Source organism: Colius striatus, chromosome 6 (genome assembly GCF_028858725.1).
Source record: "Colius striatus isolate bColStr4 chromosome 6, bColStr4.1.hap1, whole genome shotgun sequence".
Lineage (NCBI taxonomy): Eukaryota > Metazoa > Chordata > Aves > Coliiformes > Coliidae > Colius > Colius striatus.
Genome location: NC_084764.1, coordinates 2,509,295 through 2,536,505, shown reverse-complemented (window position 1 = coordinate 2,536,505; position 27,211 = coordinate 2,509,295). Strand labels below are relative to the sequence as shown.

Genomic DNA, 27,211 nt, shown 5'->3' with positions numbered 1-27,211 from the left:
GGAGTACTTGTTATAGTGCACATGTGCTGAGGGCCAGGGTATAAAAGCTAGTCATTCATTTTAACCAGATACCCTTGGAAGAAGGCAGCAGAGGGAAGGCTGGAAGGAATAAGGCACAGAAACTCACTTTATTGTTACTTTATTTCACTTTCCAACTTCAGAAATACCAGTTACAACACATCATGAAAACAGTGCAGCCAGTGATATCTTGTCAGGAGCACTGCAGTGCTTAAACATGAGAAGCAATCATCCAATAAAGCTCAGAAGCTGGTAGGAAAATAGGGGCTGTCTCAAAACCAGAGTCTGTCTCCTCACAGATGTGACAGATCTATTTGCCTGCTGTTCTACCTGGATTAACACATGTGCATTAAGCACTGCAGGATTTAGGCTGCCAGGTGCTGGACTGGAGGCTCCCACTGGCTGCTAGAAGGGGCTGACAAACAGCTCTGCAGACTAAAAAGGGAGGAAGCTAAGGGTCTGGTGGGGAACAAACTGCGCCTGGTAGCTTGCTCTCACACCTGCTCTTCCCAGAAATGTGCCCTGCAGAGGACAAACAGCAGCAGGTGGGAATGACTGACCAAGCACAGGGAGGACGTGGTAAGGAGAGAGGGAAGAACACACAAATGGACTGGTATGTTACCTTCAGTTGGCAAAGCTGGTGCTCATCCTGCTCTCTGTCCTAAAAGGTGATTTATGGGTGTTTGTAGAGAACCCTTTATCTTGCTACAAGACACGAAGTGCTTTTCCCCCTTTTTATATCCACAAAACCCTCCTGGTGGCATGTTCAAGTTGGACTCAAAGCACAGTTGTTTTTAAAGTAATCACAGAATGTGAAGGGCTGGAAGGGAGCTGCAAAGCTCATCCAGTGCAGCCCCCCTGCCAGAGCAGCACCACCTAGAGCAGGGCACACAGCAACTCAGCCAGCTGGGCTGGAATGTCTCCAGAGATGGAGCAGCCCCTGCCAGTGCTCCCTCACACTGAAGAACTTCTCCCTTGTGTTTCTTTGTAACCTCTTCTGTTCCAGTCCCTTTGCCCCTTGTGCTGTCATTGGACATCCTAATATAGCTGATAAGTGTAGCAAAGGCAAACAACTCGAGCTATGGAGCAATGGCAGCCTGTGAAAAGAGATGCTTGGTATGGAAAGCACTGTGGGGAAAGGCAGGATGTAGGATGTGGCACTCTGAGGATGTCTCCTAGTTTTGAAAGAGAAGAAAGCATCAGGACATCCCAGTTCTGTTGGCAGAGATGGTGGGGAAAGGAGGCAAGGAAATGTCAGGGTGAGCTTTAAGAGAACGGGAGAAGGAGCGTGAAGTGGGATGAATAAATGCAGAAATAATCCCATTACAATTGAAAAGCTGCTTTATAAATACCAGTCACAGAATCACAGCATGGTGGGGGTTGGAAGGGACCTTTAGAGATCATCCAGCCCAACACCCCTGCCAGAGCAGGTCCCACCTAGATCAGGCCACACAGCAGCATGTCCAGCTCAGATCTCAGCCACACACTAAAAGCTGACTAAAAAATGACTCAAATATGTGCAAGAGAAGCCAAACCTTGGCAAGAGTTGGAAGATGTGGAGAAGCAGAGCTCTCCATAAGCAGAGTTGTTTCACTGGGCTGTTTCACCAATGCCACTCCAGCATCAGAAGTGCCAATTCTTTCCTGCAAAGGACTGTATTAATAGTAGTCCTTGCAGAGAGAAGGGAGCAACAACATGGAAAACGTAGAGCATGGCACTAACATAGACCTGTGCCTTCTCAAAATCCAAACACCACTTTGGAAGCAGCTACTGGAGAGACTTCTGCCCTCCCACATCACTGACTTTCACACAACTGACTGGCACAACCTCCTCAGCCCTTCCATTCAGGGACTGAACTGTTTGCTTAGCCTGTTGCTTACTTGCCTGTTACAGCCTGCCTAACTTTGCACTGCCATAAGGACTGGAAAGGAGAAGTGTCAGTAATCACCCTGTGTGGCTCCTGTGTTTGTTTTCACAAGGCAGCTTGCAGGTTATCATCACATCAACTGATGCTGCTTGTCAAACTGCCTCAGATCTGCTCCTCTGAAGCACTCCAGGCTCTCAACAGTGGGATTCCCAAATACACTGGGCTTCGTGTCAATGAGCTCCAGTCTCACCCCTATCAGTGGATGATTTCTTTCACTGCAGCTAGCCTGCAGCAGACAGCATTTAGCCCTTTTTCCCCCCAAAGACACAACCCCAGTGCTGTTGCTTTTGCTGAACAGAAGGGCTCTCTGAGTTTCAGTTAGTGCTCTAAAGGAAAAACGGTAGGCTGTGCGTGGGAAATGTTGTTCCTTGATTTGATTGGATTCAAGTAGGGAACATTTTAAGTCCTCCCACCTTCTTTCCCTTCAGCCTCTCAATGAATTCCCTGAAGAAGTTGCTGCTTCCTTCAGCTGATGTAAATCTCCCAGTCAGCATCCACAGGCAGGGATAAGTGTTCCAGGGTCAGCGCAGAGGTCTTCGTGTCGTACATGAAAACCACTTCTTTTCCTTTCCCATCTAAACAGGGCAAAAGAGGTTACTGTATGATTTAAGAAGAGCCCTTCTGAAGCACAGCTCCACGTGACTCCCCCCAGTATTTGACTCAGACTGTCCCTGCCACTGGTGGAAAGGATGGATTAAAAAAGAAGGAGGTGTCAAATCTGACCATTATACACATAAAAATGCAGCAGAATCAGACAAAATAGGTTTTTTTCCCCTGACCTATCAAACTATGGAACTATTCAGGGATTTTTCTGAAAACAATGACCCTTGTTTCAGCACATGTTTTCCTCTAAGCACCCTAAAAGCCCCCAAGACTGGCAGATGGAGGCAGAAAGCCCACGTGCACACGGCGCCCAAAGGGACGTGCTTGGAAAGCAACCCAAAGTGATGCAGATGTTACTGCCTGCCCATATGGGATCCCTCACACCACCTGGAGATCCCCACATAGCCAGAACTCCAGGCACCTCTGAATGAGCAAGAGAAAAGCAAAGCAGTTCTGGTTTTGCCTGCAGACTTCCTGCTGTAGGCAGGTTGGCAGACCTGAGCAGACGGTGCTTCATGTGAAATGCCACCTCTCTCTGGCCACATGTTGTGCAGGACAGAAGCTACCTGAGTTTGTTCCTTGTTTATCTGTTTGGGTTTGATTTGTCTGCATCACTTTTACTGATCTATCTATTGTCTTACAAAGCAAGTGTTCTATTCTGCACATGATATTAGTGGTGAGTAGTTGCTGGCTCCTTTCACTGAGCTCTGTCCTTGACACCAAGGACGTAGCAAAGAAAACTAGGCACAGACATACCCTGTGCTGTAACACTTCCTTTACAGAGCTGCCAGTTTGACACCTCTAGTGAATAGCTGCAGAGCAACAGTATTTTTTAAACCTGAAGGGAAACAGTCAGTTGATTACCCTTGGGACAGGCTGTCACAGAAGTGGGCTGATGTCCCAGCCCCAGAACTATCACCCTCTCCACCACACAGGGAGTGTGGAATTGCCCACTGTCATCTCTGCACCTGAAAAAAAATAGGGAGACATTAGTTTCTGGCCATCAGAAGTTCAGCACCACGTGCAAAAAGTGCTCCTCCAGTCTCACCCTGAAAGTTCCCTTCACTGCTTTCCTTTCCTCTCGAAACAAGTGCAACTTTCTCCCATTAGGAGCTCGTTTATTCACTGTAGAGCAGATGTCACAAGGTTAAGAGGAAAAAGGAGTTTGAGAAGATATTTTGTGGCTAAAAGTCTGGCTTGGACAACCAGACAAGTCCTGGATTTTTTTGCAAAATGGTAGTTGAAACTCCCAAGTATAAATGTCAAGCTCATTTGAACACCTTTCAAGTGAGATGTTGCAACCTGAGGCACAATTATCTTTCCATTTGTAACTAACAGCTGACCTGCTTTGGCAGGGGGTTGGACTGGATGATCTCTAAAGGTCTCTTCCAATCCTGGCCATTCTATGAAACTCAGATCAAAATGAAACTCTCCTTTCTGGAGTGAACAAGCTAGCCTATGGTTTGCCTCTGTGTTAAAATTTGGAGCTATAGGACCTCCTCCTGCATGTTTTTGAACCCTGAAGGAGTAAAGAAATGCCTGTAAATTCACAGCCTCATGGGCAGGGTACCACAACACAACAAGTGTCACAGTGAAATATTCAGCATCTCTTTTCTTGGAGGCATCTATGGATATTTTGGGCTTCTAGGTCACTTCAATCATTGCAGGCTGTGTCCCCTCAGGCTTCCTTTCAAGTGCTTTTCTTGTATATTCCCTTGTGCTAATATATAAGGTGCATTTGTTGACGCCTTTTGGAGACTTTTGGGGTCTGTTTGTGGTTCTCACGTAGAATATCTTAAGTTGGGAGCCTAAGGATTGAGTCCAAGTCCCTGCTCTTCACAGGACTACCTGAAAAGAAATCATATGACTAAGAGCATCACCCTTAAAGTCTGACAGGCTTCATGCCTTGAGCACTCTCAAGTGAAAAGGAGCTTAGAGAGATCCATCTCAGAGAACACAGCACTCCAGGGGCTGCCTACTTGCAGATCTTCCAGTTAATTTGCTTCTCCCTGGTAGGCTTTACTCCTGCTACTGACTTTTGTATGTCAGTAGATCTGTGGAATCTCCAACTTGCCTCATGTTTCAGTCTGTCTGACTCAGTATGTTGAGCGCTGCAGCCCTTGGGCTTAGGCAGAACGCTGTCTGATGGCTGATTCTGCATGCTTTGGGACTTCATGAAGCAACAGATGAGATTAATGCTTTTGTAAGAAAGCCTCATGTACTAGAAAAGGCTTTTCCAATGCCAGTGTGTTGGTGGGTTTTGTCTGTAGTGGCTGTTACCTGGAAGAGAGGATGTTCTTGTGGAAAGTGAATTTCCGACAGAGGAACTGCTTCTTGTGGAGATACTGAAATGAATGCCCATCATCAAGGTAGAGCTCCCCTGTTGCACAGGCCTGTGAAACACACCAGATGGAGTACAAATCAACAGTGCTGGACAATGAAACTCAAACCATCTCACTATATGTTATGGATATGCTTTGTAGTGAGCCTTGTAACCCTGGGAGGCTCGGGGAGTCCAGCTCTGGACTCGGACATCCTGGTTTTGTAAACTGATGGGAGTGCCAGGTGTCACCTTGTTAGAAAAGACACTTGTGGGAAGTTCTCTGTGTCCAAAGGGAAGTTTGTGGCCTGCTCATTGCTTGCTCCTTCTCCAAAGGACTAGAGGAGAGCTGAGAAAGGTCAAAAACCAGTTTTGCCTCTGCTGTACACAGTCTCACTTGGAGGGAACAGCTGGGAGAAAGGTAGAAGGCTCCCCTCAGATAGGAGACCTTGGGCATACACATGTCTCTGTGCTGATCAAACAGGCAAATGGAGTAAAAGACAGCTTTGCAAAGGGAACCTCATCCCAGAGTACCTCTGTGTCCAGGGCCACGTGGAGTTCATAAGGAGTATCTGTCATCCATTCAGTGGATTTCCCAGCTGTGGTCTTCAGAGGTATCACAGTGCCTCCCCGCTGGAATACAGGGATCTGGGGAAAGCAAAGCAGGCTGCAAAGCTTCACACAGTCTGATCATTTCACTGGGAACAGGGATAACTGAAGCTTGCTCTTCTCAAAGCTCAGAAATGAACTTTTACAGCAAACAGAGATTCAACTGACAGTGAGAATAGCAGTAACCTTCCTGTATGTGTACAAGTGAAATACCTCTGCTTGGACACGTTACCTTTACATCACCTCAGTTCTCTGTAACACCAGGACACATCAGTGTTCTCTCTAACACCAAAGGAGATGGGACTTGTCTTCCCTACCAAAGCTCTTTTAGGTTATATTTGCACATGGAAATGTCACTTGATTCTGAGTGTTGAAAAAGCAAACACCTGTTTGTTTGGGCTATTTTCTGCTCAGTGGGAGTTGGATCTTAAAACAAAAACATACATCCTGCAGTGTGACTGGGATCCTCAGGGTGCCTGTATGGTCCAGTCGTTTCCATGTTCTGAAATCATACCAAATCTAGGAAAAATGCAAAAGGAATGAACATGACACGTGTGAACAAGGTCTGTTCCCTCTGCAGGTGCACTTACTCTGCTGCTTAACCTTCCTGTCACTGCTCACAGAATTGTTTAGCTTAGAAAAGACCTTGAAGATGACTCCCCCACCTCACCACCACCTCCTGTCAGGTTCCTAATGACCCAATTGGCATTCACTGTCAGAATCCAATAGGTTGATTGATGGAGAGAACAAACACTCCTCCCTACCCTCTGTCCTACAGTTTGCCTAACATCCTGCCTGTCCTAAAGCACCTGCAAGTACAAAACAGTGTCATTTTGAAGCCTAGGAACCCTGAGTTCCAGAGTAAGCTTATTCATCTTGAAGTGAAAGTGACCAACCAAGTTGCTAATAACAGGTCACACAAAAGAGCCACATCAGAAACTTGCTATGCAGCACCCTTGCCAGAGGCTGCAACTGCTTCAAGTGTGCCAGGCAGGCAGTTCCCACAGCACCTTGGTGTTTTCCTTCCCTTGTCTAGAGAGCCTAGTCTGCTTTTAAGAACAATTCTAAATGGCCTCAGGTGCAGCTGTGGAGTCACAAGGCTCTATGTGGTCTTACCCTCTCCCTTTTGCTGTTGTCTTTCGTTCCTCTCTAGGGTCTCAGGCTTTCTTTCCCCTCCTAAGTTCTTTCCCATTCTGCACCTCTCAGCTGCTGCAGCCAAATGCTGTTTGTAGGAGTGGACCACAGTGCCATCCTGTGGGCAAAGACCTTTACTGCAGAGAGGAACTCATCTCTGCACGTGTCAAAGTCTTTGCTACACCCATCCTAGGCTACTAAGGCTTGTGTTTCCCTGTTAGCCTTTTCCCTCTCCACAGCTCCCCTCTGATTTCTTTATGACCTTTCTTCAAAGGTCTTCCATGTGAATAAGGAAATTAACCCAAGGAGAAATACATGGGAACAAGGGAACTGACATTTCAGTGAAGCTCTTCTTTGGTGTCCCATGAAAACCAGCAAGCCCTGAGGGGACATTTAAAGTACAGGAGACCAGAGATTTGTGCAGCAACTCTTGGAAAAGCAAGAAAGTAAATTTACTGTGAGCCAAATGCTGAGGTATCAAGATGGTTGAAAGTGGCAGAGAGCGACTGGGCAGCCCTTGGCATAGCAGCAGTGCTCAGCAGCTACGAGATGGGGAGCTGGAAGGTTGCTGTAGGAAGCTTTTCATGCTCATCCTCACCTCCTGTGACCCTGGAAGCAGAACACTCACTGCTTTGGCCTCTCGTTCTGTGACTGGATGCACCAACAAGGCATTTCCTGGAGGAAAACATAAACATGGCTGTGGTCCCCAAGGCTGCACCTCAGTGGAGCAGAAGCTGTGTGCTCTGGGCTTCTCAGCCTCTCAAAGCTATTTTAGGGGCTTCCCTGGGCACTCCATGTGCTTGATTCACTGGGAAAATGAAAGGCATGTATTGGCTGCTTGGGTCTTGTTCTGTTATAGCACTGGCAGGCAGCTGGGCTGCACTGGAGACCCACCAGCCTGGAGGCACTTCTGGGTCCCTCATTGTCTTTGGAGAGAGGACTGGCTGTTGGCTCCTTGCTCACTGGTGATACAAGCTGAAGTCCCAGAGTCCTCTGAAATGCTCTGCTTCACCACACTCAGCATTGCTGCTGTGTCCTGCCTACCTCGGTCAGACTTTACATGAGAAGTGAATGGTCCTTCATTTGAAAGCCATTAGTGGGCACTCTTGAGCTCAGAGGTAAGACCATTTGCATGGGCTGTGGGGTCTCCTTCTCTGGAGACACTCCAAACCCAGCTGGATGAATTCCTGTGTGCCCTGCTCTAGGTGGTGCTGCTCTGGCAGGGGGGTTGCACTGGATAAGCTTTCAAGAACCCTTCCAGCCCCTGTGATTCTGTGATTCCCCTCCCATCCTCTCTTCCTGCACAGGCTGAATGTGCTTTACACAAACACATTCATATCTTCAGCTTCATTTCTCAGAAAAGTGCCTTTAGCAGCCAGCCATATCATAGTGAATCCAACCAGCTCTGGATGGTGGCTGTTTGCTGCTGCCACTTCTGGAGCAGCTGCTACAGGGACCTTTCACATTCCAGGTCAAGCCAACCATGTATTTTCCCAAGTGACTAGTGAGACTGAACTCAGTTTTTGCATATCATGACACCTATTTTCATAGTGCTCTTAAAACTTTAAGTCCCTTAAAGAGGCCTCAGGTTCTATATTCAGCTGCAATACAGATTCACTCACTAGTCTTGAGCAGAATTCTTCTGTTTTCTTCTTGCCACACAACATTCTCTCACCTCAGCAACACCTGAATGCCAGAGAGTGAGCAGACACCTGCTTACCCAGCATGTACTCATTTTCCACAGCAAAAGTTTCTATTTTCCCTGGAAACTCTATCCACAGGGCCCTGTGGAAACAAAGACAGTGGGATGCAGTTAGTTTCTCCTCTCCCACTAGCCTGTTCTGGGCTTTCTGGTATTCTCAGGCTCCATTTTCTTCCTCTCTTTACAGCTATCAAGAACTGAAGACAGAGCAAAGTCCTCTTCTGTGGCTTAAAGTACCCCTTTTGAGTCACTGATGAGAGTTCCCAGTACAACATGGGTTAAGACACTTCCAACATGCCCATAGTTTGGCCTCAGTTGCTTCCCTCCTACCTTCTTCCTCACAAACTTGTGCTACATGTACTTTCCCTCTAGCAAACAAGAGATAGATCAGCCTTCCTGGCACAGTCTACCAGCAATGCTGACGCCTGAGCTAGTGTCTCCAGCACAGTCCTTCCTCTTCTCAGCAGCTCACTCCTGCTTTTGTAGCCTGTCTCCTCCTGATCACGGCTGAAAAACCTGCAGCAGCATTGAATCTCCAGTCTTCCTCAATAAAGTGTGGTGCAGGAACCCCCTAGGCACAGAACAGGGCTTGTACATTGCAGGTCTCAGAGAGGATGGTGATGATCACTATTCAGAGATGGAGTCTGCTTTCCTTTCCCAAAAAGCCTGCCTCACTTGCTCCCTCCCAGGCATCCATGTGTTCACTGCAGTTTGTGTGCTTGCTAAGGAGACACAGTTTCAACCCTGCTTGTCTCTCCAATCCTGTACCTCCTGCAGCAACTTTAACACACTGAGAGTTTTGTTTAACACCGTGGGCAGTGCACGTGTCAGTGTAAGACAGAAGCTCCCTGTGTTAGTGCATGCAACAGAGGCAGCTGTGCCTGTGCAGGTGCAGACAGAGGCTCACAACCATGTCTGTAATGCAAATCATCTTCCAAACTCAAACCACTCAACCTTGTCATGTTCCCAAAACTCAGGAGACAGTGTTATATTTGCATAACAATACCTAAAGGTCACTGTGGTGCAAAAGGACAGTTCTAGTCCTTTTCTAGTTCAAAGACACAGCAATACCAGAGAGATGAATGTTGTTCATCTCCTGCTGAAAGGATTGTGGCACTGACTCCCACTGAGGCACTTTGTTAGAGGTTAAAATGCAGAATGAGCAGCACAGCAGCTCATTATTAGGCTCTCTAATAAAGGAACAACTGTAAGAAATACTGCAGAGGTAAATGATGCCGCTCTCAACATGCCAGAAGCTGTTGCAAGGGTAACAACTCAGCAGTCACAAATATTTTCAAGAGGGGCAGGTTTGTGTTTTCAGGTTCTGGCTTTCATTAAGCACTACTTTAAGTGTAGGCTGGAATACTACACAGTGTTCTGTATCATGACAAGAAGGTTGGAGTCCCCAGTGCTTATTCAAGCACGCTTAAAGCCTGGGCAGGAGTTGCTGAATCAGTGTGTTCCAAGTGTTCTTTGGGAACAAAAAACCCCAAAACATCTAATTTTCCTGTGAGAAGCCACATGCACAAAGGCAGAATTTAGTCATTTTCATGTGGGTTTTTTTCCTTTCAGCATTTAAATAAGCAATCACAGGAGTAAGACATGGCCATTGGGATCCCCCAGCTCCAGAGGGACGGGGAACTGCTGGAGAGAGGCCAGTGCAGGGCCACCAAGGTGATCAGGGGACTGGAGCATCTTTCATACGAGGAAAGGCTGTGGGACCTGGGGCTGTTTAGTCTGGAGGAGACTGAGGGAGCATCTCATTAATAGTTACAAATGTCTAAATGGTGGGTGTCAGGAGGTTGGGGCAGCACTTTTTTTCTGTTGTATCCAGTGACAGGACAGGGGCTTCTGCGGGGGGGTTGGATTAGATGATCTCTAAAGGTCCCTTTCAACCCCTTCCATTCTGATTCTATGATTCTATGGTAATGGAAAGAAGCTGGAACACAGAAAGTTCCATTTGAACATAAGGGGAAACTATTTGACTGCTGAGGTGAGAGAGCCCTGGCCCAGGCTGCCCAGGGAGGGTGTGGAGGCTGCTGCTCTGGAGGTTGCCAAACCCATCTGGACACGTTCCTGTGTGACCTGATCTAGGTGAACCTGCTTCTGCAGGGGGGTTGGACTGGATGATCTCTAAAGGTCCCTTCCAACCCCCAGCACTCTATGATTTCACTTCCCAGCCGTCCTGAGCCGTGCTCTTACCTCATGACGGGTTCAGCGGCGGCGTGTGCCCGATGGAACAGCGTGTACAGGTACGGCAGGAGGACGTAGCGAGCTCTCACGGCTTCCCTGATGAGCTGGGTGCTCCTCTCCCCAAAGAGCCACGGCTCTCGCCGCTTGCTCTCCATGTTGGAGTGGCCCCTGAAGAAGGGCTGGTAGGCTCCAGCCTGATACCAGCGAACAAGCAGTTCTGGCTCTGGATCTCCAATGAAGCCTCCCACATCAGCTGGTGTGCAGACAAACAGAAACACAGGGCTATGGAAATGACTTGGAAGGATGTGAAGCTCTCCTCTAACAGACAGTCCCAGTGGGTGAATGCATTTCACAGCCTGCTTGCAGTTCTGCTCTTGGGCAGCCGCTTGGCCAAGTAAGAGTGGAAAACTGGTGTGACAAGTTATGCTTTAATAAAAGCATCCAGAGAGGTTTTGGAGGCTGAGTGACTGCCCTCCCCACTGATGCTGCTGCAGAACACCAGCTCTGGACTGCTGCTGCAGGTGAGGCTCAAACACTACAGAAGAGTTAATGGAGAAATGATGATAGAGCCAGGTGATTGGCTTGTGAAACCAGACTAATCAATGAAACTGCCTGGACTGTTGTGCTCCCCACCATCTATGTTGAAGCCTATCTTGGGATACAAGTCTGGTGGCACCAGTGATTTACACGTAGGGAGGAACTCCAGCTAATCACCTTACCTCCACAGAATGAAATCCCTGCCATGCTGAGGGTGAGGAGCATTGGAATGGATATTTTCAGGTAATCCCACTCTGCTGTGTTGTCTCCAGTCCACACTGCCCCTGGAAACACCCAGTTTCAGCATTACACAAGACAGTTGGGAGTGTGCTTCACTTCATGCTTGCAGTTAAGAAAAAAGGACAAGAATGGTCATGAACTACTGGTGAATTGCTCTTCAATGTGACTGCTTTTCCTTCATACATGCACACTCTAAATACACAGTAAAGGCAGGTAGTGGCTTGTCACAGGAGACAAGTTGTTACTCTGCCTTTAACTTGTACACACATTGCCAGCCTCTCCTTAATTTTTCAATCACAGAATCTCAAGGGCTGGAAGGGACCTCGAGAGATCATCTAGTGCAACTCCCCTGCCAGAGCAGCACCACCTAGAGTAGGTCACACAGGAACTCATCCAGCTGGGTTTGGAATGCCACCAGAGAAGGAGCCTCCACACCCCACCAGGGCAGACCCTGCCAGTGCTACCGAGCTCACCATGCCAGTATTTCTCAGATGGTTTCTGTCCCTTTTAGGCTGAGCTGCTACAGACTGAACTTATTAGAAGCAAGCAGCATGGGAGGCACCCAGCTCCCCCCCACTTACCATACTTCTGTGATCCAGCAAAGAAAGATCGTGTGAGGACAAACGGCCTCTCTTTTCCTGAGGAACGTCTGATGAGTCCTTCTGCAGTTGCCATTTGCTGAAAGTCATGGACACAAAACTCAGGAACACAAACTCTCCAACAGCCATCAGAGCAGAGTTTCAGTCCTTGATGGAAGTGACAGAATACTTCCTACCTTGTAGCTTAGCACCTGGGAAGTGCAGACACTCTTACCTGGTAGAAGCCGTAGAGGTTGTGCACTTCCCGATGCTCCCAGCTGTCGTAGTGCACGGCGTCCTTCTGCATCGTCAGCTCTGCCCCTTTGAACACTGATGGCTCATTCATGTCATTCCATACAAAGAGGATGTTAGTGGATCCCTAGGACACAGGGTTGCAGTTAGGACATAACTAGAGCCCATTGCTTGTTTAAACTTATTTCTCTCCAGTGGGTGTCAGACCAGTCTCAGGTAGGAGCAGAAACCACAGCAGCAAAGCAAGGCGTGGTAATGATACTGCTGTGGTTACCTGGAAGCTGCCAGTCATTCCTCTCAGCTCTCCTGGTGCCCCTTCTGGTCAGGGTGGCTGCCTACAAGCCCACTTGATTTTTGTAATTCTTCCCAAACTCAATAGGTATTTACTGTTCCTGCCTTCTGGTGAGGGAAAGGGGCAGGGAAAAGGAGAAGCACTAAATAACCGTTAGGGAAAAAAGGTCAGAGAAGGCCAGAAGAAAAAACCTGGAGAGAAAAAGCAGCATAGGAAATGTCTACCATCTGTGTCTGCTGGGGGAGTGGCTTCAACAACCCTACTGCAAAGAAGCACTTTGAGGAGGGGTGGGAGAAGGAACTGGAAGGGTCCAGACACTTTCAGCACTAGGCGGGAGTGCTGAAAGGAAGGTGAGGGCGAAGTGACCATGAGCTATGAGCCACATCACTCCTTGTGTGCTGTCACAGTAGCAAATGCTGGAATTGCAGCAGCTGTGTCAGGCTGGGGGTTGCTAAAATGTCTGCAGTTTGCCCATCATGCTGAAGCTGAGTGAGCAGGTTCACTAGTGGCACCGTGGGTTCCAACTTTCTCAGTGTAGACAGGTCCGCGGAGAAAATCCTTCAGCGGCACTCCAGCTTACCAAGATATCTCCCCCCTTACATTACAGTAAGACAGCTACAAAAGCCAACAGTTTGCTGAGGCAGTAGTTGATCTTCTCTGTTTTCCCCATTTTCAGGCTTTCTGGGATATGTAGATGAGAGCAAGTCAGCACACACCTGGTATGTTTTGAAGGCAAATTGATCTGCGTACCATTTTCGCACTTGAGGATTGGTGAAATCCAGGTAACAAGAGGCACCTGTGGAGGTGGGACATCTCAGTTATTTACCTCATTTTAAGATCACTTCTTTTTGCACCTAAACACAGCAGCTTAAAGCCAGGATGCTTCCCACCATGGGCAGCAACAATGTAGTCGCTATGGTTTCTGAGACAAAAGCTCAAGAGCAAGTTCCAGGCTGACTTGGTACAGTTCTGCAGATTAACACGTGTAGGTTCTGGAGGGCTGGGGCTCAGCATTGTTTAAGGATGGTCACCAGCAGTTTTAAAGATGTTCAGATGTGAGGAGGAAGCCAATGAGAGACAGCATCTCTGGTGTTTTTAGCTGAAACAGGAGGGTGTCGCTTGAGAAGCTCAATAACACATCCTGCCCTGCTACTGAAAGTTGTAAGAGGTCCTTCATTTCTCCCATATCAATTCTTTTGCCAGGACTGGGGCTTTCTGTGTGGGAAGAAGGGGGACAACTTCCTTTGCCTCCCTGCAGTGTTTCTCCTAATGAAAAACAACATGTCAAATCACTATATTATGCTCAAAGTGTTATGTCAGGGCTCACTTAACTTCCTCCAGCATACACAAACTGCAACAGGTCAGGCTGCATTTCTGCTATCCCAGGACAAGTTGGGAAGAGGAATGGCTGTGCTCATCAACAGCAAACCCAACTTTTTACTTCTAGTTGCTGGGACTATCTGCAGATCCAACAGATGTAACAGGGGAAGTTGTACACCTGAGGCAATTAGAATCTGACTGTACCAAAGGAGCCAGAAGTATGTGAAATCATGAGTTTAAGAATGTAATTGCACTCCTGTGGCTCCCACTTGAACTGTTCTGTAGGAAAAGATGAAAACAAATAGCTTCAAATGCAGAGAGTGTTTTTTTTACCTGGCCAACAGATGCCTTCAAAGTCTTTCCCATTCCTGTCTTTGACAAAGTAGCCCTTGTCTTTTGCCTGGGAATACAGGGTGTACATGGGATCAACCTTAATGTGGGGATCTATGATGACAACAAGCTGCCAGGGGAAGAAATGAAATGCATCATTAGCATCAACTGTAATGTATAAACCAGCAGCAGTTCATCTTTGATAAAAGGCAGGTAATGATTTCACTTCAGGCAGAGAAGGTAGCTCTGCCACTGACCCTAGAAAGCACTTACCAGTTCTTGCAAATACTGTGCTGGACTTAAGCAGAGCAGTTGAGTTTATAAGCAGGGCAGGAATTCATGCCTAATCCCCTGACACAAGGGCCAGATAAAAGCAAGAACCCCAACCCCTAAACCCACCACATTTAATTCCCTGCTGTATTCTGGGAATGGGAAAACATCTGACTTCCATGTTCATGTCCCTCCTTAAAACCATTTGCCTTGAGGGATTTAAATAGATCTCAGTTTGTGTAAGCCTACAACAGCAACAGGAGCCTCTCATTCTTTTAGGCACCCATGCATTGTGTTTTGCAGTTACTTTCTGCTGCCATTTAACTGCCTTGTTGTAAAGCTAAGAAAGCACTGCAGCTCTAAGAGGTGACAAAACTTGACTGCTGTTTCAGCTGTGTACGTTTTAGCACCTCCATAATTCCAAGGAAGATATTTTAGCTGTAAAAGCAGAAATAAAGACTCTCTAAGCTAACAGACTGCACCTCACCACAGGACTTCACCAGAAGAAAAGAACACGTAGTTGAGGGCAAATTATTGACATAAAGGAAAACATCCCAGTTGGTACAGGCAGATAACAAAGTATTATCAGTGCAAAGAAAAACTGCAGCAAGGACAGTGACTACCAATGGTGAAAGCTCATGTTAAGTAGGAAAGTTTTCAACTGTGCTCACCAAGGACAGCGCTAGGCTGGTTCTGTAAAGCTGGAGCTTCATGTGGCTCAAACTTAGCCTGACAGTCTGGGTACAGAACAAACCATGAAGTAATAGAAACAGCCCAAGGAGATGGAGTCAAACTTCACCCAACTGCAACACAGTCTGATTTACCCTGTTGTAGTGGAACTGTTTCCAGTATCTGAAGTAATGTGGTTAGAGTTAGAGTGGGTAATTCAAGCTACAGAGGAAGATCTTCCTTCTACCTGCTGTATTACTCACCTTGCGTTTCTTTTTCCTGAGATGTTCTTGCAGCTTTCTGGGGTTCTGGAATTTCTTTTTGTCCCAAGTAAAATACCTCTTGCCATCTGTATGCTCTATGTCCAGCCATATCACATCATAAGGAATGTCATGTTCATCAAAGCCAGCATCTACTGCCTTGACATCTTGCTCATCCTCGTAATTCCACCGGCACTGATGGTAGCCCAGAGAAAAAAGAGGGGGCAAGGCTTGGGTGCCTAGGAAGAGTATAGGAATGAAGATAACACTGTTAATGCCCTTCAGGATTTTATCTAGAGACTCTAGAATCTAAAGTGAACATGATTAGTGTGTCATTTTCTTCCTAGTAGCTGATACAGTGCTGTATTTTGGATTTAGTATGAGACTAGTGTTGATAACACACTGATGCAGTTGTTGCTAAGTAATGCTTGTCCCAAGTAAAGCACTTTCCAGTTCCCCAGACTCTGCCAGAGAGGAGGAGCACGAGAAGCTGAGAGGGAACAGGGCCAGGACAGCTCACCTGAAGTAGCCAAAAGGCTATTCCATACCACAGAACATCATGCCCAGTATGTAAACTGAGAGTTGTCCAGAAGGTGCAGATCACGGCTCAGGCACCGGTCAGCGGGTGGTGAGCAATTGCCTTGGGCATCATTTGTCTTTTCTTGGGTTTCATTGCTCCCCTTTTCATTACAGTTATTATGACATTACTCTGTTATTATTATATTTCTTACACTGTTCTTATCCCAACCCATGAGTTCCACTTTTCTTCCTGATTCTCCTCCCCATCCCACTGGCAAGGGGAAGGAGCGAGTGAGCAGCTGTGTGGTGCTTAGTTGCTGGTTGGGGTTACACCATGACATTTGCCTCTGTCTGGACCTAGGGAATGCTGACCTAAGCTGAGTCTAGAGCATGTTCTTCATACCAAAATGACCAAACTCTTGAAATAGCAAATATTACAATGAGCTCAACAGCCAGAAAAAGCAGAGGGCTCTGATGCCAATAACGAGTGAGAAGGAACTTGCTGTTGCATGGTGCTGAAGTGTTACTCCAGCCAATCACTTTCCTCTTTTCTAATGTAAAAACATTCCAGATCATCTTAACTGTGGTTCATGCAAACAATTAGAATGCAATTCCTGTGACTGCTTGAGCATGAATAGCATAAGCAGGCTCACAAGTGCTGCAGTACAAGGAGACCCTTGGAACTGCAATTCTGATGAATTCCTAAAGTTAGAAAGCATGTAGATGTGTATGCACATGGCAAAAGGGAGCTGGGGAACCTTCCCGAGAGTGCACTTCTGCTCTGGGAGACCTCTTTGTGATCTGGCTACTTTCCTACTCCTGTTGAGCTGACCCACATTTTCTCTGTTACATCTGTGCAGCAAATAACTGTTGCCAACACACTACAGAACTACCAGGGATGTTTCTGTGCTTTTAGTTCTCTTTAACACATAAAGAACTTTGCTTTCACAGAGTGTTAGTCCTGTTGCCTCCATTATTTTTGTCTCTTCCTGAGCCTCTTGCTGCTTTTACCTGCATGCCACCTCTGCTCCCTTCTGTAATGGGCAGTTATCTTCTTCCTCTACCATCTTCTTCTTCTGCTCTCCAGACTTTTCTCTTTATAAGGCAGCCTGTCTTGATGGTGGCTGGCAGTTCTAGCCCCACAGTTTCTCCTCTCTTCATCTAAGGGAGCAGTAACTATTCTGGTTTCTCAATTAGGGCCAAGTTTTACCAGCTAGAGAAAACAAGATGAAGGCCTGTCTTCACAAAGCACAAGCCTTTGCTCTGCAAGTTGCAGTCTGGGAACTAACTAACCTCCTGCACACAATGGGCTAAGTAAATATTAACCCACTCTTAGGTACAGCGTGTTCCTCAGAGAATCTCCCAGGTAAACGTGCCATACTGACTCCAATTATGGGAGTTAGTACCTGTCAGTTGTGCAAACTGCTTGAAGGTATCAAATGCAGTGGGTCCCATCAGCAGGAAAACATCGATGATGCCGCTCTCGGACATCCAGCGCACGTCAGTCAGGGGCACTGCTCTCTGCTTAGCAGCCTCTGCAGCAGGTCTGCATGGCACGTGCTTTGAAGGAAACCAAAGTAAAACTGAGTATCTCTATCAAGCTTCAGTGAAGGAGCAAATTCAGAAACCCACAAAATCCCTTAATGGACACCTGGCAGGGCACCAGGAATACACAGGGAATGGTTCTCAGGAATACACGGGGAATGGTTCTCAGGAATACACGGGGAATGGTTCTTATATATCCCTCACAAATCCTTTACCTGACCAAAACCAGAGTAACAGCTAATGAGGAAAACTGCTAATGAGGGGCAAAGTGACTTTCAGCCCATACATTTTGTGCAGGATTTTGAAGTGATATCTAGAACTATACACTAAGTTATCAGGCAAATGAATCATTTAATGAAGGGCTGCAATAAAGCAGCATTTGCTTTCTCTTACTGTTTCACATTTAACAGAATTCACATGTTTGTGTCTCAAGAGCTGAGTGAGTTCATTTCCTGAACATTTCATGTTTCCTGAAAATCAGTTCCATTCTCCAGAAGAGTGAGAGCTTGCTAAGCAGAAACGTGTGGCAGTTCCAAGATGTGGTAAGGTACAAGTCCCATAAAGTTGATGCTTCAAAGGAGTCATCTCCTTGTTCTCTTCAGTGCTTTGATACAACCAATTTAGCAGCAGGGACGACAGGAGGAAGAGACTGACAGTTCCTCACTAGTGAGCAAAACACTTCTCTCCAGTAGTGTTGTCAGGTTCCTGTTGGCCCTGCCATGCTGTGTTTTGTTTGATTATGAAATTCTGAGGCAAGTGAGCAGCTCTCACCTCAGCTACTGCCTTTGTAGTAATGTCCACCAGCGTTTCTGAAGAGTTCAGCCAGAAGATCCCTGATGTCCTGTTGGGCTTGTGTGCCAAGAGAAGAGGCACTGAACCATAAATGCCTGTTTTGTTGTGTATCTTGTGCCCGAAGATGTCCAAATTATAAAGTCTGTAGGCATCACCATCACTAGGACAAACAAACACATGTGTTTGTTATACATAAACATCCTGCACTAGCCTAATTTTACCTCTGTTGCCTTTCCACTAAACTCAGTGAGCACTCTGTATTATCATCTGTTGTTTAGCTGGACATGTTCCTGTGTGACCTGAGCTAGGTGGGACCTGCTTCTGCAGGGGGGTTGGACTGGATGATCTCTAAAGGTTCCTTCCAACCCTACCATTCTATGACTCTATGATCCAGAGCTGAAATGAGGACAGCCTAGACTACTGCTCCTTTACTTTGGTCCTAGCTATCTGAATCAACTAACATTTTTTTGCTGCCAGTGGGACTACAGGTTGTTTGCTCAAAGCCCTAGGATATGCATTCTGAATTCTCCCATCTTCTACGGAGTTGCTCTAGGAAGAGTTCTGTTTAAACATGACAACAATCCTGCAATTCAGAACAAAAAAATGGATGGGAAATTGGGAGAGAGCAGAAAGGGCCACTCATGAAACTGCAGAGTGGAAAGGGAAAGCAGAGTAACTTACTCTACGTGGGGAAGGGCTATGATCCAGCTTGCTGTATTATCTAACTAAAACATGGACTACATAATACACATATCTCAAGCTGTTGATGCATTAAATTGTTAAGGCAATGTCCTAGCTCTCCTCTACAAAAATGATACAAGCTTTCACTAGCAATCTGCCCCCTTTACCTGGTGTTTTTGAGAAGAAGTGCTTCTGTACGTTGTGGTAATCCATAAACGTGGTCAAATCCATGTAAAGAGAAGTCCACGCCTACAGAAGTAGGACCTGTGGGAATAATGTTAAAAGAGAAGACCACAGAGCTCCAAACTCAGGCTCAGGTGAAAGCAACAGAGCAAAGCTAGCTGAAACAAATATATGAAGAAGCAGCTTTTAGCAGTTGGCTTTCACACTTGCTTTCAGCTTCACTTTCAGTTCTGCTTTGGTGTGCTAGAGGTAATGTTTTAAACTGTATTTATTCTGATTTTTATCTCCTTAAGAAGATAACATAGGTGACTCTCACAGGAGAAAACCCACCATGTAACCAAGTGGGTCACTTCTTTATTCTGTAGTGTGAAACTGCTTCAAATTGCCTCCTGCTTCTATCTCACTACCTACAAGCCAAGCTCTGCAGCACAGTAGTACAGCACAGGGGACTTTAGAGTCAGTTGCCTGTTTTCTACTGCACTTCAGCCTCAGGCAGGGGAGTAGCATGCACAAGAGCTTCTGCCAGAGATATCATCTTCTCACATTACTGAATCCAGAGCAACTTTTGGCAGGTGACCAGAGATCCTTTAGACTGACAAGCAGTGGCTTCACCTGACCATATGGACTTCATAACAGAGAAACATGACGCTGGCCTAATACATCAGACGCTACACGGACACACCAAGGGCAATAGCTTCCCTCCCCTCTTTGTCTGCAGTGTGAACTGAAAGCTCCTGTCACCAAAAGGAAGCTCTTTCAGACTTCCCTCTCCCTATTGCAGCTGCTGGGTAGTGCTGGTTGCCACGAAAGGCTGCATGATAGTGGTAGCAGCCAAAGCTGACCAACACACTTCACATGGAGTACAACTGGACAGACAGCAGATGGTCATACGTTTTGGTAATGAATAATTGAAGTGATGTGAGCTACATGTTTCTATAACCTTCTTATCCCTGAAGAGACTGCTCAGTATTTCCCTTTGCAGTCTGCCACTTAAAGAGTTATTTATGACAGTTACTAATGCTTAGATACCATGATTTCTGATATGACATGAGACTAAACTACAATGCTGATACAAAAAGAGGAAACAATGCATTATGAACCAGCCAGGCAATGCAGATATGGTTATGCTATGTCACAAATGGCACCCAGTGAGCCAGTGAAGTTGTTCACATCTAATGTGTTCCCTCCTAAACAAAAATCTAATGAAGACCTGATCTAGGTGAAGCTGCTCCTGCAGGGGGGTTGGGCTGGATGATCTCTAAAGGTCCCTTCCAACCCCCACCATTCTCTAAGACTTCCAGGACTTCATTTGTTACCCATCACTGATATTGGACAGGCAAGCTAAAAGAAGGAGCAAGCAAGATGCTGATAAACATTAAGCAGCAAACCAGAAAGCAGAGGAAAAGATGAAGGAACAGGTATACAGAAAGCAGTGAAGCTACTTGCAGAACTAGACTGCTACTCACCATGAGCTTTGATGTCTAAGAAACTGCCAAATTTCTCTTGCCAGAGACCTAAATCCTCTTGTTTCCCCTGCATAAACAGAAATAGCTAAGCCTGGCAAATGCAACAGTTCACATCATGTATTTCTAAGGGAAATACATTTTTTCACATGCTTAACTGCTTTTTTTTTTGCCAAATATGGTTAATAGAAGTAAATCCAAACCACAATTCAGATCCTGCTGCAGGAGTTTACACTGAAGGACTCAAGTGCTAGTGGAGGACACATGGACCCTGCTGCAGCATAAAAGTAATACCTGAGGTTTTGGATAGAATCACAGAGTGATAGCATAGCCCAAGTTGGAAGGAAGAACTTTTTCACTGAGAGGGTTGTTAAGCACTGGAATGGGCTGCACAGGGAGGTGGTGGAGTCACCATTGCTGGAGATATCCAAAAGACATAATAGATGAGGTGCTGAGGGATGTGGTTTAGTTTAGTGATGGGTCTGGCAGTGCATGGTTAGTGGTTGGTCTCAATGATCTTAAAGGTCTTTTCCAGCTGTAATGATTCTAAGGGTCCCCAGAGGATCACCGGGTCCAGCTTTTCATGGGAGAGGGAGCCTAGAAGAGATATTCTAGCACCCTGTTCAATTGCATCCTGAAAACCTCTGGTGATGGGGACTCTCCTGTGTCCTCAGGGAGGTTACTCCAGTGAGTGGCTGTTGTGGATGTTGAACACAATTAAATGCAAAGATTGCATGGATGGAACCAAACAAGAAAACCTATACACACAGAAACCAACCCATTCCTCTAAACAGGAAGGCTCAGCCAACAAAAAAGTTCTACAGACTCTCAGAGCCCTGCATGTGTAACTGATACTTTTAGTCTCCTTCAAATTTCGAGCCTGTTGCCCTGTCATTCACATTTTCCACTTTCTGCAGTGCCTCTCCTGGTTTTCCTTTCTACATTCCTGCCAGAAGCAGCAGACTCTTGGCTGTGTGACTGCTCCAAAGCAAGCACACTGCCTGGCAGCACTCACAGTTCAGGCACAAGTGTGCTGAAGGCAGCAACAGCTCCTGCCATTTATAACAGGATGGTGCAGTAAGCAGCCATCTGCTCTACAGGAGGCTAAAATTACATCATGGACATAACTCAGCCTCCTGAGGAAACTGGTATGTGCCTTTATGCACTGCCAGGACCTGGTCTTTTTGCAGAGTGAGAGTCTTGTTCCTCTATTAAGCACAAATGGCCGTGGAGGGATATTTTTGGACTGCTGTAAACTTGCTTGTTCTTTTGCAATTCTCTTTACAATCAAGAGGGAATTTGAAGATGACCAAATGTCACCCCAAAACTCCCTTTTTGAGAGTGGGGGAAAAAAAAGAGAAGGAAACTCTGAAGACAAAAAACACAAAAGGCCATGGAAAGAAATATCTTAGAGCTAGATCTACCTGACTGATGTCTTCCACAGCCCTGCTAAAACACAACCACCTTTATTCAACTATTGCCAGATGTCTCTATATGAAACACCAGGTTCTTTTCCAGTTGCACTGGAAAGTGGTCAGACTATTTCTGTAAAGGTGATGGCAGAAGAAATGAACATGTGATTCTAATTCTCCTGTCTACAAAATCCTCCTGCTGGAATTGCAGTAAGTGTGGGTTACCTTAGAAGAATCCACCTCCTCTTTTTCTGCTGCAGGTTTTCTAGTGGAAACAAACAGATTAAAGGAATCAGTTTGCTGTGAGTGTAAGGAAGGGTTGAAAAGAGACAATTCCTACAGCATTGTTCATTGGCTTACACATTATATGAGAGTTCTGGTGCTTGACTACTCTGTAAGTTGATGTCACAGCTGAGAGCTCTAACTGGCAAACAATGACACTGTTCAATGGCTGAAAATCACCTTCTGTCCATATTGTGAGTCAGGTTGGCTTCTTGGCCTTCCACATCTATCTCTTGAACCTGCTTGGAAGGTCCTTGCTGCTTTGTTGTTCTCTGTTAATTACACTTTTTGACATCATGCTCTCTAGGAGAGGTGCTTGCTGTGCTCTTTTCCTACTTGTGGCATGTCCTACGCTGTGGTTTCTCACCTTTAGAGCACTTTGCAGTGGGACTGACCTGTAAAATCTTGCAGCTATATGGCACAAACATACTCCAAGAGGTTATATATGGTGAATAAAACTTACCTAAAGAGTAACTTTAGTCATGAAATGAATCAAAAGTAACAACCTAATCATACTAGCATTGCCTAGAAGGACAAGGGGTACCAGAACTGGCCACTAAATGGTGTCAGCACTTTGCACAAGGCTGCTGCAAGGGATTAAAACAGCCTGCAGTTCACTGATCAAGATTCACCATTGTTCTTACTGGTATGAAGTAAAAGACAAAACATATTTCAATGCACAAGAGCTTCAAAGACACTGCAGTTCCATTTCTCTTCAGCTCTACAGCACAATCAGTTCATAGTACAATATGATAGATACTGTACCTATCACTAGGAGGTGGTTGTAGGTGCTCAAAATATAACAACCCATTGGAATTCATGCTCAGAACAGTCTCACCCTTGGACTGTAGCTCAACCTGGAAGGGGTTTGCTGTGACTTGAAGTTTGTAGTCTTCATTAACACTTGACAGTGACAAAACACCTGCCTCTTTCTGAGATATGAAGAGCCTGGCAAGTGAAAAGCAACAACAGCTTTGTCTGGATCAGCAGCACAACAAATCCACCACAACTAAGTCAAAAGATGGGCTGGGAACATCTGCACACATTATAAAAACCTCAAGGATAATGTTGAGGCAAAGAACAGCAGAAATACAAGCTGTGGTCAGGGTTCACTGCACAGTGCAAACAGGTGGCTACAGAACTGCCACGAAAACCATTCCTTTCACATAGACAGGTAATGCCTTAGGTAAAAATGATGCATAATACCAAGTAGGCTATTTTATGACTGGGTAAAATAGCCTCAAGTTTCTTATGGGTATGACAAAACTTTCTCCTCTGTATTTAACATGAATTTGTGAGAGGAAATGAACCAGATGCATATTTGCTTTCTCCTCCAGTTACAAGTTTACATTGTAGGGAGGCAACTAGTGTGGTGCCAGCGAGGGAGAAGGGAAAACACTCTTTCAAATGATGCTGTGTAAGTTACTAAGGTGCTAGATCCTCTTCCCATCACTTACCTCTGAGTGGCAGGCTCCTTTACAAGAACATCAGGAACTTTGTATCTTGCTCTGAGAGGAGATGCCTCATCAATTCTAAGCCTAAAGATATTGCCTTGTATCTCACAAATTTCTACTTGTAGAGGAGCCTGGGAGCAAACAAACACATCAACTGATAACATATAAACTGACAGAAACCCCCAAATAGTCTGGGGGAGCCACAGAGCCTTCAGCCTTTCGTCTGTCTTAAAATCTTCTGTGCTGACTGCTAAGAAGGTCAGGATTAATGATGGGAGGCAGAAGATACATTTATGCAGAGTATCTCCAAGTATGCTGCTCAGAGCACAGAAGTGAGGTGTAGTGCCAAAGTTCCATGACCTGAGGATGGGTTAGGTAGCTGCTACACTAGGATTAAATGAGAGAGATTGGATTAGAATTGAATTAGAGAAACAGAATACACTTTTCTTCCTGGCTGCCCACTTACATGTGGAGAAGAGTCTTTTGCTCCCAAAACCTGCCTTCGAGCAGACACAGTGATTAGAATACACAGTTAGGAAGTGCTGGAACACAGGTCTTATTCCAATGCAGAAAAAAGGATGTATTACTTTGGAATAATGGAGAAAACTCTGATTTTTTGTCAGGTAAAAGAGTTCCATTCAGGTTTTTCATAAAGTCATTAAACGCACCTTTTAAGTTCCTGTTGTGATTTAACCTCAGCCAGCAACTAGTCACGTGGAAGGAGATTAACTCTCTCCTAGGCAAAACCAAGACAGTGCCTTCAAATACCTATTTTCCTTGCACAGCCTCAAGCTGACAAATAACTATGACCAGAAAGAACATCTTTCTTTTCTCCTTTTTTAGAGGATACTTGGCATCACCCCTGAAATAGCTATCACTGAAGAACTGCAAAGCCCACAAACATTGTTGGACTTGCTGATAACATTCACTGCTCTTTCTGCAAGCACCCTGTTAAGCTAGGATGGGATCTCACCTTATTCTCCTCGTGAAGAATGTGGAACTTGACACTCTCATCGTTTAAAGTGACTGAGTCCAACAAGGCTCGATACAAGGATTTTCCAGGACGTAGAAGTTTCTGACGCCTGTCAAGACAGAAAACTCTTCTTGGTCTCCCTAACTGTGCCAGGTGATGTCACACAGAGGGACATAATATTGCTGGAAATGGTTACTTAGTGGATTTGTCTCGATTATTTCTTTCAAATACAATTATTATCAGAACTTTAAGTCAAGGGGAAAAAGAAGGAATATAGCTCTGAGCACACATCCACGTGTATGAGTGAGATGTTAGAGGGGTTTGGTCACCCATCACTACTCCACAGGATTTTTTATAACAGTAACAGCTTTAATTCAGTACCCCACTGCATTCTCAAGTTGTCCAGTGATACTCTTCTTTCCATGACCCCAGGAATTCCAGCTGATAACCTGTTGTTGATTTTCTCTCACACAGCCCTGCTGGGTCTGCAGCCTCCCAGGGAACAGCCTCTACATCCCGTGGTGATGAAGCAGTGTATGTTTGTAACTTGGGACCTCCTGAATATGCACTGAGGAAATGGCTTTTCAACAGGTCTGCTGAATACAAAGTTCTCACTAAAGCTTTTGGCTCTGATGATGTTTTCAGGCCAGAGACCTTGAAACAGAGGTGCTCTCAACTGTTTGTAGCATGCTTCTTGTGGACTCCAGGTTTTATGACTTATTTGTCTTGGAGGCTTGGAGCTTCTTCCCCAATCAACTGACTTTGTTTCCTTGCATACAGATATTGCACAAATGTAAGCAATCAGGTAAAGGATTCCTTTTAAAAGCAGGGCAAATACAAGATCTGATGCTTGCCCATGTGTGGCAACCTCCTGCTGAGAAATTAGGTGTGTGAGTTCAAATGGCAACAGGCTAGAAAGGGCTGTTGTGAAAAGAGGAAGGAGTCCTGCTCTACTGGCAAAATGTTGTTTGGGCTTTTCTGAACTTCCTGCAGAACAAAACTGAGTTCCTGTGTGACCTCCTCTAGGTGGTCCTGCTCTGGCAGGGAGGTTGGACTGGTTGGTCTTTTGAGGTCCCTTCCAACCGTGGAGATTCTGTGACTACCTGAAACTGTATCCCAGTATATCAATCGGTATAACACTGGGCCATCATTCCTTTCACTCAGCCAGCACAGGATAGAAGACAATGGAGGGTGAGAGGTAAAAAAGGCTGAGGGTTCCACTTCTTAACATAATGCTGACACGTTATTGCTTGCTGCCAGGTGAGTGGAATGCTCACTTTGAGAGAGAAATGCTCAAAGCAGCAGACTTGCTGTGACTAAAAACCCATGTGTAACCACTTCCTCTTTACCTGTAAAAAGCAATCTGGTTGCATTCCTTAAAGGTGCTTTTGTCCACAGCCTCATCTTGGACACTAGAAAGAAGAGGTAAAGAAAACATGTAAACACGTTGACCAAGCACCTGCTGAATGGGGTTCCTCCTCAAGAGGAGTCAGGCTTAAAGAGAGTGCAGACAGCTGTGGCAACATAAACTGTGCTGGACTTTGAACTGCTGTGTTTGGATGTGGGAAGAATACCTTACACCTTTAGTTCCACGCTAAACTGTTTCCTTTTCAACACAGCTGAGTTTCGGCACAAGTGAATTCTCCAGGCTTTGCCTTTTGAAGGCAGATCTCTCTCTGTAGTCCTTGCAGTTAAATATTGTGTTCCAGTAAGAAGAATGGAGAAAGAGGTGGGACTGGCAGAAAAGGAGAAACCCTGAACCTTCCTCTTCTGTCTGCGTTGGGACTGACCAAGGGAGGCATCGGGTGAGGGCCAACAGAAGCAACGGGGAGTTGACAGCTCCATGTTACCTCCAGGCCTGGGGTAACTTTAAAATCTAGTAGGTAACAGTACATTTTTGGCTTGCCTGAATTATCAAGATACTTCCCCAGACATAGAATCATAGAACGGTGGGGGTTGGAAGGGAACTTTAGAGATCATCCAGTGCAACCCCCCTGCAGAAGCAGGGTCACCTGGATCAGGTCGCATAGGAACGTGTCCAGGCGGGTCTTGAAGCCCTCCAAGGAAGGAGCCTCCACAACCCCTCTGGGCAGCCTGTGCCAGGGCTCCCTCACCCTTCAGACACACATCTAAGAGCAGGAGGTATTAGCAGTTGCAGCCAAAGAGCTGATGCTTATAAAATACTAATTACACCCATGCAATCTGTAAAATGCCGAGGGCAGCAACGAAGACACGGTGCCAGTACTGTATACCGAGTATTAATAGAAGCAGAGGAGATCTCGCATGAAGAGAGCTGTTTAGGCAATTTAACCCTTCATTTGCGCCTGAAGATACAGGAGCGGGTTTTCGCAGCAGGTCTGTGGGACTCTCTCGCCGTGCTTAACGCCCTGCGAGCCGCCTGACTTCCAGCGGCACAGCCTGCGCCCCAGCCAAGCCGCGGGAAGACTGTGCCCTGGCAAGGACGGCGGTGGCGGCCGCCGAGCCCCGGCTGGCACCCCGCGGGCAGCGCCGACAGGAGCGTTACCTGACTTCCCCCGGCGGCAGCGGCTCCATGGCGGGGCTGCCCCAGGACGGGTGACTGCGGAGTCCCCGGAGGAGGCGGCGGGCTCCGAGCGCGGCCGGGCAGCGGGCAGCCGTGGGCGGTGACAGCCCG

The 27,211-nt window shown here is 46.2% G+C and overlaps 1 protein-coding gene across 3 annotated transcripts; it reads right to left on the bottom strand.

Moving 5' to 3' along the window:
* Positions 1-156: 156 nt before the first annotated feature.
* Positions 157-27,181, bottom strand: GANC (glucosidase alpha, neutral C). Of its 3 annotated transcripts, XM_061997630.1 has the most exons (24): positions 27,083-27,181; positions 25,908-25,970; positions 24,559-24,667; positions 23,589-23,716; positions 22,897-23,079; positions 22,075-22,114; positions 20,441-20,507; positions 18,959-19,055; positions 18,090-18,270; positions 17,180-17,333; positions 15,258-15,493; positions 14,059-14,185; positions 13,122-13,201; positions 12,097-12,240; positions 11,865-11,961; positions 11,226-11,327; positions 10,516-10,759; positions 8,332-8,396; positions 7,210-7,286; positions 5,922-5,996; positions 5,403-5,516; positions 4,829-4,941; positions 3,413-3,516; positions 157-2,520 (listed from the first exon to the last, which is right to left on the bottom strand). In XM_061997630.1, the coding sequence occupies exons 1-24, from the start codon at positions 27,109-27,111 to the stop codon at positions 2,411-2,413; spliced, it is 2,739 nt and encodes a 912-aa protein (XP_061853614.1). In that variant the 5' UTR covers positions 27,112-27,181; the 3' UTR covers positions 157-2,410. The 3 variants fall into 3 exon arrangements, with proteins under 3 accessions (XP_061853614.1, XP_061853615.1, XP_061853616.1); XM_061997631.1 differs by lacking the exon at positions 5,922-5,996; XM_061997632.1 differs by lacking the exons at positions 8,332-8,396; positions 10,516-10,759; positions 11,226-11,327.
* Positions 27,182-27,211: the final 30 nt, after the last annotated feature.